The sequence below is a fragment of the Lethenteron reissneri genome, chromosome 47 (assembly GCF_015708825.2).
Source record: "Lethenteron reissneri isolate LAM-NWPU_2019-01 chromosome 47, ASM1570882v1, whole genome shotgun sequence".
NCBI lineage: Eukaryota > Metazoa > Chordata > Hyperoartia > Petromyzontiformes > Petromyzontidae > Lethenteron > Lethenteron reissneri.
In genome coordinates, this window is record NC_083825.1 from 2,950,340 (window position 1) to 2,970,345 (window position 20,006).

General features: G+C 51.4%; 1 protein-coding gene across 2 annotated transcripts in view; it reads right to left on the reverse strand.

Moving 5' to 3' along the window:
- Positions 1 to 3,764, reverse strand: part of LOC133354377 (pituitary homeobox 3-like) — an 86,902-nt gene extending 83,138 nt beyond the window's left edge. Inside the window, exon 1 of one of the 2 annotated variants that reach the window (XM_061571176.1) lies at positions 3,702 to 3,764. In XM_061571176.1, the coding sequence (XP_061427160.1) occupies positions 3,702 to 3,744 (43 nt within the window). In that variant the 5' untranslated portion in view covers positions 3,745 to 3,764. Of the gene's footprint in view, positions 1 to 1,612; positions 1,683 to 3,701 lie in introns of those variants that run through there. The other variant, XM_061571173.1, reaches the window with a different exon arrangement.
- Between the last annotated feature and the right edge of the window lie 16,242 nt (positions 3,765 to 20,006).

Sequence of the window (20,006 nt, forward strand, 5' to 3'; positions counted from 1 at the left end):
GGGGGACGAACCACGTGGTTCGGGACTTGGAACCCCGGGGAAGCGACGCTTCCATCGACTCGGCGTTGTGCACCGGCAGTGACCCCCCCCCCGCCCGTACGTGACGCAGAACAGGTGCTTGTGTCACGTGGGAGCCGGGGGAGGGGAGGGAGGGATGGAGTGAGGGGGGGGGCGCTGCTGGATATTTCCAGTGGAAAATCCATCAAACAAAAACTGCGCGTTCCACGTGATCCGCCAGAGCCCCCCCTCGCCCCGTGAGCCCCCCACCCTCAAGCCCCCCCCTCAAGCCCCCCCTCAAGCCCCCCCCCTCAAGCCCCCCCCCCCTCAAGCCCCCCCCCCTCAAGCCCCCGCGACCTCGAACGCGGATTTCCGCGTGAAGGTGAAGGAGTGAACTTTGCGCGTTCCGTGCCGATTTCGTTCGGCACGGACGCGTGGAAAAGTTCTTCTACACCCGAGAGGGAGAGACATGGAGAGAGAGAGGGAGGGAGAGTGGGAGAGTGAGAGATAGAGAGAGTGATACAGAGAGAGAGGGAAGGGGTAAGGAGAGCAGAGCGTGAAATCTTTCGTGAAATCTTTCATTCAAAAAAAGGCGGGGGTTACATAAAGCAAAGCATAAAACACCGAAATGATGAACGAAGCAAAGTGCCGACGACACCGATCATCTTCTTGTTTCATCTGATCGTCAAAAAAAGAGAGTGAGAGAGAGACATGGAGAGAGATAAAGAAAGAGAGAGTGAGAGTGAGAGGCGACTCCGAAACAAGCCGTGACATCCTCTTGGTTCTTTCGGTAAAATCACGTAGAAGGGAGATAATAAAATAATAAAAATTAAACATAATAAAATAATACAATTCTCACGACGTTTCGGCCACAACGCAAGCAGCCGTCTGAATGACGCTGTCTTTCCGACAGACCTGTTCTTCACCCGGGGACGGCTGCTTGCGTTGTGGCCGAAACGTCGTGAGAATTTTATTGTTTTATATTTTTATTATTTTATTATTTCCCTTCTACGTGACTTCACCGAAAGAACCAAGAAGATGAATCATTGCAGTCACGAAAGCTTTAAATCGAAAGCCGTGACATCTACCAGCGGATTGCAATCCTCCCTCGCCCCACCACCACCACCACCAGCATCCTCCTCTTCCCGCGATGTAGCGATCCGCCCAGCACACGGACCGATCTCACCGCTCCGTCTCCCACGGCGGACGACGCCTCCTCTCCCGACGCGCGTCACATTCATTGGCTGCCACTGCGCGATCACCTCCCAGTCTGGGTCAGCTGAAGCCTCATCACGTGACCACTCCGAACCCGCCCATACAGAACCCTCGCCTCATCCCATACAGAACCCTCATCCCAAACAGAATCCTCGTCTCATCCCATACAGAACCCTCATCCCAAACAGAATCCTCATCTCATCTCATACAGAACCCTCATCCCATACAGAACCCTCATCCCATACAGAACCCTCATCCCATACAGAACCCTCATCCCATACAGAACCCTCATCCCATACAGAGCCCTCATCCCATACAGAACCCTCATCCCATACAGAACCCTCATCCCATACAGAACCCTCATCCCATACAGAGCCCTCATCCCACACAGAGTGTGAACCTCTCCGTGCCGTGCGCCGTCTCACGACGCCGGGCAAGGCGCTCCCCAGGCCGCCTCGCATCCTCCTCCTCCTCCTCCTCCTGCTGCTCCTGCTCCTCCTGCTGCTCCTGCTGCTCCTCCTCCTCCTGCTGCTCCTGCTCCTCCTGCTCCTCCTGCTGCTCCTGCTCCTGATGCTGCTGCTGCTCCTGCTGCTGCTACTACTACTGCTCCTCTGCCGATGCACAGGAAGAGCCCCTCTCGCGAGACATCGCTCAGCGTGTTGTCGCAGCCGAGTGTGATTGAGAGTGTGATTGAGTGAGAGTGTGAGTGAGAGTGTGAGTGAAAGTGTGATTGAGAGTGTGAGTGAGAGTGTGAGTGAGAGTGTGATTGAGAGTGTGATTGAGAGTGTGATTGAGTGAGAGTGTGATTGAGAGTGTGAGTGAGAGTGTGAGTGAGAGTGTGAGTGAGAGTGTGAGTGAGAGTGTGATTGAGAGTGTGATTGAGAGTGTGATTGAGTGAGAGTGTGAGTGAGAGTGAAAGTGTGATTGAGAGTGTGAGTGAGAGTGTGAGTGAGAGTGTGATTGAGAGTGTGATTGAGAGTGCGATTGAGAGTGTGAGTGAGAGTGTGATTGAGTGAGAGTGTGAGTGTGATTGAGAGTGTGATTGAGAGTGCGATTGAGAGTGTGAGTGTGATTGAGTGAGAGTGAGAGTGTGATTGAGAGTGTGATTGAGAGTTTGCGATATACAGGATCGCGTGTGTCCTTGAGGCAGCGGTGTCGTAGTGGTCAGCGCTACGCTGCGCTACGCTGCGCTTTGACACCGGCGACGATGATTTGAATCGGTCTTGGGCCTCCCCTAGGTCCTCTCAGCCTCAAATGAGTACCTGGTGCGGTGTGTAAACATCGCCACTGGGGGATACAAAGGCGGTCGGGCGTGGTGCTGGCCACCGACCCCCTCGCGTGCCGTACTGGCATTAAATAGGTGTTCGCTAACAGCACTTGCCCCCAAAGTCTGTTCAGTTTCGAGGAGATCTTTGTCTTTATGTGTGTGAGAGTGTAAGAGTGTGTGATTGAGAGTGAGCGCGTGATTAAGAGTGTGTCTCAACAGAGAAACAGGGAGAGGGGTGAGTGTTTGTATGATTGAGAGAGCGAGCGAGCGAGCGTGTGTGTGAGCGTGAGAGTGTGTGTTTGTGCATGAGAGTGTTGGTAAGTGTGCGCGTGTATTTGTGAATGTGAGAGGGTGGGAGCGTGTGTGTGTGTGAGAGGCTGGGAGTGTGCTTATGTCTGAGAGAGCGTGAGAGAGTGTGCATATAAGAGACTCTGTGTGTGGATGTGTGAGTGAAAGGGTGAGTGAGAGGGTGAGTGAGTGTGTGTGAGAGTGGGGAGCGGTCGTGCAGCGGTTAGCGCGCTGCGCTACAAACCCGGCGACCCGAGTTCGATTCCCGCTCACGGCCACCACCAGTGACGATTATCTGAACCGGTCCTGGGCCTCCCCTAGGTCGACTCAGCCTCAATTGAGTACCTGGTGCTACGTGTAACAAAAAATTGCCACTTAGGGAGACAAATGCGGCCGGGCGTTGAGGCTATGCGGGGTGACCTATGTGCCCACTCACCCACCCACTCACCCACCCACTCACTCACCTGTTGTCCACTCACTCACCCACCCACTCACTCACTCACCCACTCACTCACCCACTCACCCACCCACCCACTCACCCACCCACTCACCTGTTGTCCACTCACTCACCCACTCACCCACCCACTCACTCACTCACCCACCCACCCACTCACTCTCTCACCTGTCGTCCACTCACTCACCCACCCACTCACCCACCCACTCACCCACCCACTCACTCACCCACTCACTCACTCACCCACCCACCCACCCACCCACTCACTCACCTGTTGTCCACTCACTCACCCACTCACTCACCCACCCACTCACCCACCCACTCACCCACTCACTCACCCACTCACCCACTCACTCACCTGTTGTCCACCCACTCACTCACCCACTCACCCACCCACTCACCCACTCACCCACCCACTCACTCACCCACCCACTCACCCACTCACTCACCTGTTGTCCACCCACTCACTCACCCACTCACCTGTCGTCCTCTCAGCGAAGCTGTCCGCCCGCCGGTGATCCATCGTGGCCACGTGACGCGATCTCCCTGCGAGCGACAGAGAGAGAACAGCTGTGATGCACAAAGACAAAGATCCCCCGGGTAGCCTTCTCGTCTTTGGGGCCGTCCATAAATGACGTCACGCGATTTTGGACAATCCCCCCCCCCCCCCCATCGTCACACGGCGTCACAAAAAGTCAGACCCCCCCTCAGATATGACGTCACAAAGCTCTGCCCCCCCCCCCCCCCCAAAACCATATTTCCATTAAAAAAAAAAACATGCTTCAAATCGATTTCAACGATTGTCATTGTAGTGCGTATTTAATGTGCCGCTGCAGTCTGATGTTGTAGAAAAAAACATTTATTAAAAAGTCAATTTAATTAAGTAGAACGTGTTGTCTATACTTATTTAAAGTTGCGCATTTTGATGTGACGTCACATTTCTCAAACACCCCACCCCCCCGCTCGTCACACATCGTCACAAATGTCTGACCCCCCCCCCCCCCCCTAGGTGCGTGACGTCATTTATGGACAGCCAAACTTGCTGTTGCCATCACCGGCCACATGTCACGGTGGTCAAATCGTAAATCGTCGTGGTTTTACTCTCCAACACACACCGCTCTACTGAACTCGTAACTCATTGGTACGTTTTGTTCACGTGACAACCCCTTACGAATTGCCCGTGTCGGGTGGTGGTGGGTTAAACGACACATTTATATTTACGCGATCTGGGCTTATTGTGAATCATATTGGTCGCGAAAGCCTACGAAGTGTGAAACGGCTCATCAATAGATACAGAGGTTCTCCTCGCTATACGTAGCAGATGCGTTCCATAAAACAGGGGCACACAAAGGAGAAACCGCACGAGTAGACGGGATGCATGCCGAGTAGCGCACACAGTACACGCACAGTACACACGCACAATACACACACAGTACACAGTACACACACAGTACATACACAGTACACACGCACAATACACACACACAGTACACAGTACACACACAGTACATACACAGTACATACACAGTACACACATAGTACGCAAATACACAGTACACACAGTACACACGCACACAGTACACACGCACACAGTACACACACAGTACACAGTACACACGCACAGTACACACGCGTACAGTACACACGCGCACAGTACACACGCGCACAGTACACACGCGCACAGTACACACACGTACAGTGCACACACGCACACAGTACACACACACAGTACACAGCACACAATGTTATCCCATATCCGACCGACAAAGCCGCACGTCGAATGAATCCAAACCGCATAATAGAACGAATTATGGCTATTTAATAGGTTAGCCTCGCACAAACCCTAACCCGCATCAATCAAGCCAAATCTGAATATACACAACAAAGATAAAGATCCCCCGTCTAGCCTCAACAGACTGTTGGGACAAGTGCTGTTAGCGAGCAGCACCCAGTGGTGATTTTTAATACACCGCACCAGGTACTAATTTGAGGCTGAGTCGACCTAGGGAGGCCCATGAACGGTTCAAATAATCGTCACTGGTGTTGGCCGTGAGCGGGAATCGAACTCGGGTCGCTGGGTTCGTAGCGCAGCGCGCTAACCGCTGCACCACCGCTCCCCACAAAATATACGCACAAACGCATACACCAACACACGAATACATAGGCATACACAAATACATAAACATACACACACTCACTGTCTCTCGCGAGTGCACAGTACAGATGAGGAATAAGGGCCAATTGTCCCGGTGATCAATAGCCTGCGCCAGCGAACCCATGATAGGTTATTGATCACCTCTATTTGCAGCCGATAAATCAGTAGCGATAATATAATGGGCAGAGTCGGCGATAATCTGCGGTCAATCGACAATTGATGGCAATTCCCACTCTTTGCCACCGATTGCCGGCTCCATCAGTCACCGACGTGTCCGTGCGTGTGCACGTTGGACTTTTTTTCGCACCGTACCTAGCAGCACGTGATCATCGTCGAAGGCGCGGGGGGCCAGGGACAGCGAACTGCATGCGAAGAGCAGTTCGGAAAGAAATGAGTTGCCAATCAAGATCGGAAAAAAAGATGCGTTCATTGATCGTCGATTAATTAGAATGACGTCTCGGACGATCGCCGAAGCTGCTAAAGGATCGTAATGCGGTTTAGTGGGGGCGATGACGTCACAGATCAATACCCGTCATCGGTAACCGCGTTGTAAGGGGCGATATCGCACGCGATCGTTACCGGTTATCGGTGATCGATGACGACTATAACCTGTAATCCACAACGCAGGTTTTGTTGTTGTTAGATCGTGTAAATATGTAAATGTGTCGTGAAACCCGCCACCACCCGACACAGCCAAAGGTTTGTCACGTGAACAGATCGTGGCCAATTCGTCACTAGTACAGCACTAGTGTGCAGTGTATAGTGTAGTGTATAGTAGTGCAGTGTATAGTAGTGTAGTGTATAGTGTAGTGTTTAGTAGTGTAGTGTATTGTGTAGTGTAGTGTATAGTAGTGTAATGTATAGTGTAGTGTATAGTAGTGTAGTGTAAAGTGCAGTGTATAGTAGTGTAGTGTATTGTGGTATTGTGTAGTGTATAGTAGTGTAGTGTATAGTAGTGTAGTGTATTGTGGTATTGTGCAGTGTATAGTGTAGTGTACTAGTACAGCACTTGTGTGCAGTGTATAGTGTAGTGTATAGTAGTGTAGTGTATTGTGGTATTGTGTAGTGTATAGTGTAGTGTATAGTAGTGTAGTGTATAGTAGTGTAGTGTATAGTGTAGTGTACTAGTACAGCAGCAACGCCGGTGTGTGTTGGAGAGCCTAGCCGCAACATTTACAATCGGAGTACGACGTTTCGCCACTGATCACAACCAGCTTCATCAGGCGACAACCAGATGTGTGGAGAAGTCCGCCCGCAAAGATTCTTGGCAATAAAATCGCCAACGAGCAGCAGTCACGAGGCTTGGTCATCGTTACCGATGTAACTGCTCGACAATAATCGATTAGCGATCTGTGTTAACTGTGGATGTTAACAGATTTCGCACCGAATCATCTCTCGCGCGCTCTGTCTCTCCCACACACGCGCGTGCCGGTGATGTCCGCGTCTTCTTCGAACGATGGGGGGCCGGACAAGCCCCCCTCTCTCTGTACCAGCGTGGACGGCACCCTCGTGGTGTTCACCTTCTGAAGCGCTCGCTCGTCACCGTGGCGTGCGCGATGACCACCACCACCACCACCACGTGGCTTTTACTTTGTGTCGTGCGCGGCGCATTTGGCGCCACTGCGCCTGTGTACTTCCTATCGGAATCGCCTGCAGTGCTGTTGCAATAAAAGATGTTCAAAAGTCATAAAGTCTCTCTCCGAGACACTCAGCTCAATGAAGCGCGCGAAGTCGGGAGAGAGCGAATTACTCTTTTTAATCTCTCTCTAAACTCCCTCTAAACTCCCTCTAAACTCTCTCTAAACTCTCTCTAAACTCTCTCATCAGGTATAATCTCCTCCGCCCCCCCCCCCCTTGCGTGGGGGCGGGGGGGTCTGGGAGCTGGGGGGGTCTGGGGGTGGGGGGTAACGAGGGGATGGTAACGGTCACCGTCACTGTAATCGCGTTACTCGTTACTGTAATCGCGTTACTCGTCGCGTTACATATAATAATATATTATTTTATTATGTTTTATTATTGTTATTTTATTACTTCCCTTCTACGTGACTTTACCGAAAGAACCAAGAAGATGAATCCCTGCAGTCACGAAAGCTTTAAATCGGAAATTAAACTCATCATCATCATCGGCGGCGGCGACGTTTCGAGGGTTGGGGGGGGGGGCCGAGGAGCCGGGCTCACTGCCCGCAGGGGCGGCGGATTAGGCCGCGGGGGGAGGGGGCACCACGGGGGGGGGGGGCACCACGGGGAGGGGGGGGGGCACCGCGGAGGAGTCGCAGAGGAGTCGATCCGTGGCCAGTCGCCTCCTGCACGACGGGCCCCCTAATCAGGGGCACGTGCGCCGCGCTCGAATCGGGACCCCCCACGGCGCGCGCGTGCATCTGTCCCCCCCCACCACCACTACTACTAACCCTTCCCCCCTCTCACCACTAATCCCACCCCCCCCCACCACAACTAACCTCCCCCCCACCCGCTCCAGCCCCGCCTCTGACCCCCCCCCACCACTACCCCCCCAGACGTCGCCTATAGTTCGTAGCTGATCAGCATCTCTTCTGGATACATTCACTCGCGGGATTTACCGCCTAAGCGAAATCTCAGGTGTGTGTGTGTTCTCCAGGTGTGTGTGTGTGTCTACACGTGTGTGTGTGTGTCTACACAGGTGTGTGTGTGTGTGCTTTACACATGTGTGAGTGTGTGTTCTGTACAGGTGTGTGTGTCTACACAGGAGTGTGTGTGTTCTACAGAGGTGTGTGTGTGTGTGTGTCTACACAGGTGTGTGTGTGTCTACACAAGTGTGAGTGTGTGTGTCTACACAGGTGTGTGTGTGTGCTTTACACATGTGTGAGTGTGTGTTCTGTACAGGTGTGTGTGTCTACACAAGAGTGTGTGTGTCTACACAGGTGTGTGTGTGTCTACACAGGTGTGTGTGTTCTACACAGGTGTGTGTGTCTACACAGGTGTGAGTGTGTGTCTACACAGGTGTGAGTGTGTGTCTACACAGGTGTGAGTGTGTGCTCTACACAGGTGTGTGTGTGTCTACACAGGAGTGTGTGTGTCTACACAGGTGTGTGTGTGTCTACACAGGTGTGTGTGTCTACACAGGTGTGTGTGTGTCTACACAGGTGTGTGTGTGTCTACACAGGTGTGAGTGTGTGTCTACACAGGTGTGAGTGTGTGTCTACACAGGTGTGAGTGTGTGCTCTACACAGGTGTGAGTTTGTGTGTCTACACAGGTGTGAGTGTGTGCTCTACACAGGTGTGTGTGTGTCTACACAGGAGTGTGTGCTCTACACAGGTGTGTGTGTGTCTACACAGGTGTGTGTGTGTCTACACATGTGTGTGTGTGTGTTCTGTACAGGTGTGTGCACGAGTGTGCCGTGCAACGGTGAATGCGCTGCGCTACGAACGCGGCGACCCGGGCGTCGATTACCATCACCAGTGACGAGGGATTGAACCGATCCCACCCGGTTCGGCGGCGCCGCCATCGATCGCGTCCCCACGGCTCGCGATTAAAAACTAATTTAAAAGGTCGACGCTTCGGGCAACGGCCCTTGTTCTCAGCACCTCGAGAGGCGACAGAATGTGGATGGAGTTCCGAGAAGAATGGAGATTCGCTGCGCCGGTATTTGATTTTGCAACAAAAGGTGTGGCTATGAGATGTTAACTACCTCGCCTGGTATGCAGGAGGTCGTGGGTTCGATCCTGATCCTGACGCCTGCTGCTGTATATTTGGAGTTTGCGTGTCTCTCTCTCATCATCATCACGGTGGCTAGGATATGTTAACTACCTCGCCTGGTATGCAGGAGGTCGTGGGTTCGATCACGATCCTGATGACGCCTGCTGCTGTATATTTGGAGTCTGTGTGTCTCTCTCTCTCATCATCATCACGGTGGCTATGAGATGTTAACTACCTCGCCTGGTGTGCAGGAGGTCGTGGGTTCGATCCTGATCCTGACGCCCGCTGCTGTATATTTGTATTCTGTGTGTCTCTCTCTCATCATCATCACGGTGGCTAGGATATGTTAACTACATCGCCTAGTATGCAGGGGGTCGTGGGTTCGATCACGATCCTGATGACGCCTGCTGCTGTATATTTGGAGTTTGTGTGTCTCTCTCTCATCATCATCACGGTGGCTATGAGATGTTAACTACCTCGCCTGGTATGCAGGAGGCCGTGGGTTCGATCCTGATCCTGACGCCCGCTGCTGTATATTTGGAGCTTGCACGATCGCTTAGATTTGTATCCAGGATCTCCGGTTTTTCTCACCGCACCTCTAAACGCGCATTCAAAGTATTTGGCCGCTCTAAACGTCCACGTGATCGTGAGCCACTTCCGTTGAGCCATCGTTTGTGGAAGCCAAGGTCGATTCAGAAAAAAAGAACCACGGTATGAAGATCAGCGGGCCTGGTACAATCAAACATCGTTTATAGTTTTCATGAGTCCCTGGGCAGGAGCATGAAACGTTGGTATCAGATAAGGGTAGCAACAACGCGAGTTTGGACGATTTATTTACGTGGCTAATGACAGTGTTTAACCGCGAAAATCCCACTAATTGCAAGTTGTTATCAGGTAAGTCGCTGTTGTTGTTGTTGTTGTTTATTGTTGAGGGGGGGGGGCACACAGAGAGTAACTGGAACGGCTCAGGTGATGCTGCCCCAGGTGCTACCACGCGGTGAACACGGAGACAGCGTCTCTTACCACTAATGATACTAAAAATGAATGATAAATGCTTTTTAGGGTTATGATCTCTGTGTGTGAATGTTGTGTTTTGGTTGATTCACGGTGTGATCTCTGTGTGTGTGAATGTTGTGTTTTGGTTGATTCACGTTGTGATCTCTGTGTGTGTGAATGTTGTGTTGGTTGATTCACGGTGTGATCTCTGTGTGTGTGAATGTTGTGTTTTGGTTGATTCACGTTGTGGTCTCTGTGTGTGTGAATGTTGTGTTTTGGTTGATTCACGGTGTGATCTCTGTGTGTGTGAATGTTGTGTTTTGGTTGATTCACGTTGTGATCTCTGTGTGTGTGAATGTTGTGTTTTGATTGATTCACGGTGTGATCTCTGTGTGTGTGAATGTTGTGATTTGATTGATTCACGTTGTGATCTCTGTGTGTGTGAATGCTGTGTTTTGGTTGATTCACGGTGTGATCTCTGTGTGTGTGAATGTTGTGTTTTGGCTGATTCACGTTGTGATCTCTGTGTGTGTGAATGTTGTGTTTTGGTTGATTCACGGTGTGATCTCTGTGTGTGTGAATGTTGTGTTTTGGTTGATTCACGTTGTGATCTCTGTGTGTGTGAATGTTGTGTTTTGGTTGATTCACGTTGTGATCTCTGTGTGTGTGAATGTTGTGTTTTGGTTGATTCACGTTGTGATCTCTGTGTGTGTGAATGTTGTGATTTGATTGATTCACGTTGTGATCTCTGTGTGTGTGATTGTTGTGTTTTGGTTGATTCACGTTGTGATCTCTGTGTGTGAATGTTGTGTTTTGATTGATTCACGGTGTGATCTCTGTGTGTGTGAATCTTGTGTTTTGGTTGATTCACGTTGTGATCTCTGTGTGAATGTTGTGTTTTGGTTGATTCACGTTGTGATCTCTGTGTGTGAATGTTGTGTTTTGGTTGATTCACGTTGTGATCTCTGTGTGTGTGAATGTTGTGTTTTGATTGATTCACGTTGTGGTCTCTGTGTGTGTGAATGTTGTGTTTTGGTTGATTCATGTTGTGATCTCTGTGTGTGAATTTTGTGTTTTGGTTGATTCACTAAGTGATCTCTGTGTGTGTGAATCTTGTGTTTTGGTTGATTCACGTTGTGATCTCTGTGTGTGAATGTTGTGTTTTGGTTGATTCACGTTGTGATCTCTGTGTGTGAATGTTGTGTTTTGGTTGATTCACGTTGTGATCTCTGTGTGTGTGAATGTTGTGTTTTGATTGATTCACGGTGTGATCTCTGTGTGTGTGAATGTTGTGTTTTGGTTGATTCACGTTGTGATCTCTGTGTGTGTGAATGTTGTGTTTTGGTTGATTCATGGTGTGATCTCTGTGTGTGAATGTTGTGTTTTGATTGATTCACGTTGTGATCTCTGTGTGTGATTGTTGTGTTTTGGTTGATTCACGTTGTGATCTCTGTGTGTGTGAATGTTGTGTTTTGATTGATTCACGGTGTGATCTCTGTGTGTGTGAATGTTGTGTTTTGGTTGATTCACGGTGTGATCTCTGTGTGTGTGAATCTTGTGTTTTGGTTGATTCACGTTGTGATCTCTGTGTGTGAATGTTGTGTTTTGAGTGATTCACTAAGTGATCTCTGTGTGTGTGAATGTTGTGTTTTGGTTGATTCACTAAGTGATCTCTGTGTGTGTGTGAATGTTGTGTTTTGGTTGATTCACGTTGTGATCTCTGTGTGTGTGAATGTTGTGATTTGGTTGATTCACGTTGTGATCTCTGTGTGTGTGAATGTTGTGTTTTGGTTGATTCACGTTGTGATCTCTGTGTGTGTGAATGTTGTGATTTGGTTGATTCACGTTGTGATCTCTGTGTGTGTGAATGTTGTGTTTTGGTTGATTCACGGTGTGATCTGTGTGTGTGTGAATGTTGTGTTTTGGTTGATTCACGTTGTGATCTCTGTGTGTGAATGTTGTGTTTTGGTTGATTCACGTTGTGATCTCTGTGTGTGTGAATGTTGTGTTTTGGTTGATTCACGGTGTGATCTCTGTGTGTGTGAATGTTGTGTTTTGGTTGATTCACGTTGTGATCTGTGTGTGTGAATGTTGTGTTTTGGTTGATTCACGTTGTGATCTCTGTGTGTGTGAATGTTGTGTTTTGGTTGATTCACGTTGTGATCTCTGTGTGTGTGAATGTTGTGTTTTGATTGATTCACGTTGTGATCTCTGTGTGTGTGAATGTTGTGTTTTGGTTGATTCACGTTGTGATCTCTGTGTGTGAATGTTGTGTTTTGATTGATTCACGTTGTGATCTCTGTGTGTGAATATTGTGTTTTGGTTGATTCACGTTGTGATCTCTGTGTGTGAATGTTGTGTTTTGATTGATTCACGTTGTGATCTCTGTGTGTGAATATTGTGTTTTGGTTGATTCACGTTGTGATCTCTGTGTGTGAATGTTGTGATTTGGTTGATTCACGTTGTGGTCTCTGTGTGTGTGAATATTGTGTTTTGGTTGATTCACGGTGTGATCTCTGTGTGTGTGATTGTTGTGTTTTGGTTGATTCACGTTGTGATCTGTGTGTGTGTGAATGTTGTGTTTTGGTTGATTCACGTTGTGATCTCTGTGTGTGTGAATGTTGTGATTTGGTTGATTCACGTTGTGATCTCTGTGTGTGTGAATGTTGTGTTTTGGTTGATTCACGTTGTGATCTCTGTGTGTGAATGTTGTGATTTGGTTGATTCACGTTGTGATCTCTGTGTGTGTGAATGTTGTGATTTGGTTGATTCACGTTGTGATCTCTGTGTGTGTGAATGTTGTGTTTTGGTTGATTCACGTTGTGATCTCTGTGTGTGTGAATGTTGTGATTTGGTTGATTCACGTTGTGATCTCTGTGTGTGAATGCTGTGTTTTGAGTGATTCACGTTGTGATCTCTGTGTGTGTGAATGTTGTGTTTTGGTTGATTCACGTTGTGATCTCTCTGTGTGTGAATGTTGTGTTTTGGTTGATTCACGTTGTGATCTCTCTGTGTGTGAATGTTGTGATTTGAGTGATTCATGACCTTGCCATTTGGAACACGACCCCGGAGCGTGCAATTATTTTTGTTAATGGTCCACGTGTCCGTGTTTGTTGTTGCTGTAACCAGGAGTCTATGATGTAACCTGCAGCCCCCACCCCACCCTCACCCCCTCCGGAATCGAAAATGTAAACGAATTTGCCCAATGGGGTTTTATCTGTGCCACAACGAGTAGAGAACGCACGTCAATAGTGAAACCGACACCTCGGGATCGATTTGTGATCCAACTCTCACATGTTCGCTCCGTGCACAACGAGACAACGCACCTCCGACGAACACGGTTTGCTACGTACGGTGCGATAGAGGTTCAACATGCATACAGTGCAACACGCCTGTGTTTTCACGTATATCTACAGTCGCGTAAATATATGTAAGTAAATTCTTTTTTACACATTCCATCATGTCGGCAGTGCTGATTGGTTCATTACGAGCAAAAAAGAAAAAAACACTCGACCGGTTTCGACATTCACTGTATCATCAGCAGTGTCAGCCTCGCTTGAACCAATACTGGTGGAACCGCCCAGATGTCCATAGACATGGGCCCGAGTTGAGTGCCAAACCACATCGCACATGAACACAATGCAATCATACTCTTTGGTTCTTTCGGTAAAGTCACGTAGGTGAAAAAATAAAAAATAAAAATAACTAAATTAAATCACGACGTTTCGGAGCCAACACACGGGTTGTCACACCTGATGACGGAAGCTCGTGTTGCCTACGAAACGTCGTGATTTAATTAAGTAATTTATTTTATTATTTTATCATGATTTTTTTTTTCACCTCCGTGACTTTACCGAAAGAACAACCAAAGAGTATGTATCCTTGCAGTCACGAAAACTTCAAATCTAGAACATTGCAATCATTGGCGGCGTTGTGGCTAAAATTAGTTACGCACTGAATCCGCAGACAGCGCGTCACCTCGCTCGCTGGCGGGCGGGCAGTCGTCCACTCGTCACTCTTCTATCGCTACGACCACTGCCGTGGTCGCTATCCCCGAGCAAATTCGCTCGTTGATTCCTCGACCCGCGTTGAGGACTCGGCGTCTATCAGACGCGGACCGTGTCATCTCGTCCACCACATTCCAAGTGACAACAACAGACTCACGCACTGACTCACCCACCCACCTGCTCACTCACCCACCCACAAACTCACGCAAGGATAAAGACAAATATAAAGAGCCCCCGTATAACCTTGCCATACCGTTGGGGCAACTCACACACCCACCCACTCATCTACTCACCCATCCACCCACCCACCCACCCACCTGCTCACTCACTCACCCACCCATCCACCCACCCACCCACTTCTTCACAAACTCACACAAGGATAAAGACAAATATAAAGAGCCCCCTATAACCTTGCCATACCGTTGGGGCAACTCACACACCCACCCACTCATCTACTCACCCACTTACTCACTCACCCATTCACCCACCCACCCACCTGCTCACTCACCCACCCATCCACCCACCCACTTCTTCACAAACTCACACAAGGATGAAGACAAATATAAAGAGCCCCCGTATAACCTTGCCATACCGTTGGGACAACTCACACACCCACCCACTCATTCACTCACCCACCTGCTCACTCACCAACCCACCCATCCACTCACTCACTCACTCACCCACCTGCCCAAGCGGTGACTCACCCTCTAAGTCACCCACTCAACCACTCACTTACCCCACTCAAGCACCCACTCACTCACCCACCCACCTGCTCACTCACTCACCCACCCACCCACCCACTCATCCACTCACTCACTCACCCACCTACCCAAGTGCTGACTCACCCTCCAAATCACCCACTCACCCACTCACTCGCCCCACTCAAGCACCCACTCACTCACCCATTCACTCCCCAACTCACCCAACCACCCACTCACCGCACTGCAGGTCACCTCACGTCTATTTCTGCTGTTTCCCCACGCGTGTTGTTCCACTTTGTAATTCCCCTTCCCAACAACCACCACCACAACCACCACCACCACCACAGTCATCGTCACCACCACCGCCTCTCTTCCCTAAGCTCTTTCAACAATGGCCTTGGCTCAATGCACGTACCGCCTTACTCTCTCACCCCTTGACAACTAAGGCGGTGCTATTTGTTGCTGGCCGTTCGGCGAGATGTGTTTGGAGCCCATGTGGCTCCGCAACTGGTAAGCGAGAGAGAAGAGACCCAACACGTAACACGAAATGCTCAACGTTGTTCTTGGTCCATCGCGAATATTGCCACGCGCAAACCTCCCGCGAGACGGGGCCCACAATCTCGACTCGACGCGTCGACGAGACCCCGCGGCCACGTGTGTGTGAGAACGGGCTCCGTATTGGGATCAAGGCCTTCACATAGCAGTGGATAGACGATGGTGGTGGTGGTGGTGATGATGATCACTGGTCGACCACCAAAATAACAAGAAGAGTCCATCTAGATTTGAAGTTTTCGTGACTGCAGGGATCCATACTCTTTGGTTCTTTCGGTAAAGTCACGTGGGTAGAAAATAAAATAAATTGAATCACGACGTTTCGGGCGCAACACAAGCAATCATCATCAGGTGGGACACCCACAGCAATAAACAATTGCTGAAGTGATGTTGTTCAACAATCGTTTCTTGCTGTGGTTGTCCCACCTGATGATGATTGCTTGTGTTGCGCCCGAAACGTCGTGATTCAATTTATTTTATACCGACGTGACTTACCGAAAGAATCAAAGAGTAACAAGAAGGGCACAATGTTTTTCGAATTCGGTAAAAAGTTCAATATTTCAAGAGCCGCGAGGCACTGTTGGTGAATGCGAGACGGCGGTTGTCCTTAATGAAGAACGGTCACGAAGCAGTCTGTAGAAGAGCCGACTCCTGCCCACTGTAGACTGGACTCCCATGGTGAACTGGAGCCCCCATGGTGAACTGGACTCCCATGGTGAACTGCAGCCCCCATGGTGAACTGGACTCCCATGGTGAACTGGACTTCCACGGTAAACTGGACTTCCACGGTAAACTGGACTTCCATGGTAAACTGGACCCCATGGTAAACTGGACTTCCAAGTTAAACTGGCCCTGAGCTCACAGCTATCCCTACTCGCATGGGCCACACACACCTGGGCCAGACTCACCCGGGTCAGACTCACCCGTGCCAGACTCACCCCTGCCAGACTCACCCGGGCCAGACTCACCCGGGCCAGACTGACCCGGGCCAGACTCACCCGTGCCAGACTCACCCCTGCCAGACTCACCCGGGCCAGACTCACCCGGGCCAGACTGACCCGGGCCAGACTCACCCGGGCCAGACTCACCCGGGCCAGACTCACTCGGGCCAGACTCACCCGGGTCAGACACATCCGGGCCAGACTCACCTGGGCCAGACTCACCTGGGTCAGACTCACCCGGGCCAGACTCACCCGGGCCAGACTCACCCGGGCCAGACTCACCCGGGTCAGACACATCCGGGCCAGACTCACCCGGGTCAGACACATCCGGGCCAGACTGACCCGGGCCAGACGAACCCGGGCCAGACGAACCCGGGTCAGTTTTCAACAACTACAACGTCGCATTTTTGTTGTTGTTGTTGTTGCAGAGAACAAGCGAACAACGGAAACGTTGCGTGTGCTTGTTGACCAAAACAAAGGGACGAGAGAATGACAATTGTGTTAATGGAGCTCTCTCGATAACATGACTCGATGTTGGAATCCGGCAACGTTCAACGCTCGGCAGGCACAGCCGTTCTTTGGTGAGTGCAGATGTTGGTGACAGAGCTGCCAAAAAGTGCGGGGAACATTCAGTGTCGTAAACGCTTGAGCACAAACGTGAACACGTCGCTTTGTTAAACGCACAGTTGCTCGGGCAGTACAGTTGACGTGGGGGGGGGGGGGGGACGCGAACTGCACTTGCCTCCACAGGCTATTGAGGCTACACGGGGGATCTTTGTCTCTATGTGTGCACGCCTTTGAGAGTAGTGTGGCCGACGAGAGGAGCGGTGGTGCAGTGGTGAGCGCAGTGAGCTACGCATCCGACGACCCAAGTTCGATTCCCGCTCACGACCTATAGCAGTGGCGAATGTGTGAACCGGTCCTGGGGCCTCCTCCTCTAGGTCGACTCAGCCTCAAATGAGTACCTGGTGCGGTGGGGTAAACATCGCCACTAGGGAGACAAAGGCGGCCGGGCGTGGTGCTGGCCACGCACCCCCTCGCGTGCCGTGCCGGCCTTCATTGGTGCTACTCCCCGACAGCACTTGCCCCAACAGCATGTAAAGGCTATACGGGTGATCTTTGTCTTTGTTTGTGTGTCTACGTGAGTGAGGGCGACTCCGTGAGGGTGAATCTCGGAGCGTGGCTGCCTCTGTCAGGGCGACTACAAGTGGGGGAGGGGTGACACTGAGCGTGGGTGACTCTGTGTGGGGGGGGGCGACTACAAGGGGGGGGGGGTGACACTGAGCGTGGGTGACTCTGTGTGGGAGGGGGGTGACTACAAGGGGGGGGTGACACTGAGCGTGGGTGACTCTGTGTGGGAGGGGGCGACTACAAGGGGGGGGGGTGACACTGAGCGTGGGTGACTCTGTGTGGGAGGGGGGTGACTACAAGGGGGAGGGGTGACTCTGTGGGGGGGGGGGGGGCGGCAGCTGTCGGGGTTGATTCCCCGCGCCCTTCCCGCATTAGCGACGCGAGACGCTCACAAATCCACCATTTTGCTTTCGCATCACGCGCCTCCATCACCCACAGCCCCCCCCCTACCCCCCCAACTCTTCCATCACCACCCTCCCTCCCTCCCTCCCCCTCCATCAGCCAACCCTCACTCTCCCCCACCCATCATCCCTCCCATCATTCACAGCCCCCAGCACCCCCCATCAAACTGCATTGTCACACTCGGTCCCCCCCATCACGAACCTGCATCCAAACTCCACACTTCCCATCACCCCCCCCTCCCTCTCTCATCCCCATCATCATCATCACCCCCATCACTCACATCCTCATCCGTCTTAACATCACCACCCCCCCCATCACTCCCTCTTTCTCCCCCCCCCCCCATTCATCCGACATCACCACCACCATCATCCCCATCCATCACTCCGGACCTGTCAACCCGACCCCCCCCCCCCCCGCCATGCCTGCTGCCCCCCCACCACCACCCTCTGGGTCACGGACCTCTGATAACGAGAATCATAATGGGGGGGGTGGGCGGGGTGGGGTGGGGGGACGTTTCCCCCTCTACCCCCCCCTTGCACCCCCAACCCCTTAGCAGCTTCATTCCCGCGAGGCAGAGCGAAAGAGCAATCAGCACTCCCGCCCCCCCCCAATTAACCCGAGCCCCTCCCCCCGCCACCAGCCCCCCCCCTCCCCGCTTTCATCCCTACCCCGCCCCCCTCCGTCCCTTGAGTCGCGTTTACAATTAGAGGATAAATGAGAGGGAATGAGCGGCGCGGCGCGATGGCATATGTGGTATGAAGAGAGGCATCGCCACGACCCCGTCATCAATTACCCCCCTTCATCTTGCTCGCATCACTGCAACCGTCACGTGCCCATCACCCCCCCTCCCTCTCTTCCCCATCACTCCCCCCCATCACCCCCCGCCCCTCTTCCCCATCACTCCCCATCACCCCAGTCCCCCTCTTCCCCAATCCACCCCCCCATCACTCCCCCATCACCCCCCCTCTTCCCCATCACTCCCCCCCTCTTCCCCATCACCCCCCCATCACTCCCCCACCACTCCCCCCATCACTCCCTCTCTTCCCCATCACCCCCCCCCCTCTTCCCCATCACCCCCCCCTCTTCCCCATCACCCCCCCCCCCTCTTCCCCATCACCCCCCATCACTCCCCCATCACTCCCCATCACTCCCTCTCTTCCCCATCACTCCCCCATCAGCCCTCCACTGACACCTACACAATCATCAGAATGATGACTTTACTCTCATCGTTTACCATCGTAGGAAGAACACAGCAACCAAGTAGCGACAAAACACCGAACTATGAATAAATATCGGATTACACACCACAACTAAAAAAACCATACTTCACCACTCTGGGTCAATGCGGGTCGGTGACTATGTCTCGCTCGATACTCGTTGTGGCCGTGGTCCGAACCACCGATTCAGACTTTGCATCTCTCGGTCATTAAAGAGCCCCCTTCCCCTAACCCCCCTCCATCCCTCCCTGCCCCCCACAGTTTCAACCCACTGCTCGTCACCCCTCCCCCAACCCCCCTCGTCATTGATGATGATATTGATGAAGATATTGATGAAGATATTGATGGTGGATGATGACATCGACGATAATATTGGACGGTTATATGGATGACATTGATGGGATAATGATGGTGTATCATGATATTGATACGAATTGATGATGATGTTGATGATTGGACATTAATGCAGATATTAATGATGAAGATTATATTAATGAACGTATTAATGATGATGATGATAATTTACATTGATGATAATGATATTGATGATGACATTAACGAACATATTAATGATGAAGATGATTAATGAACGCATCATGATAATGATGATACATTGATGATATTGATAATATGATGATGCGTGATGATGCTGTGTGCAGGTTCCAACCATTTCACAGGACGCCGGACAATCGAGACGGGCGCGAGTGAAGGACACTGAACACGACCAGGAGGCATGGCGGTCAGGGTGGGCCCCCCCCCCGCTCCCCCGTCCGCCTCAATCCCCAATCTCCCCCCAGCCCCGCCCCTAACCCACCAACTTCCCCCCTCACCCCTCCCCCCAAGTGTAATTTGCTTCAACGCTCAGGGTCAGGACACCTCTGTTACCAGCGGAACTAAACGAACGAGGGGGGGGGGGGGGGAGAAGGGGGGGGGGTGAAGTTGGTGGAGGGGAGGGGCGGGGGGAGGGAGCTGTTTAAGGGGTCCAGGCAGGACAGAGACCCAGAGAGACC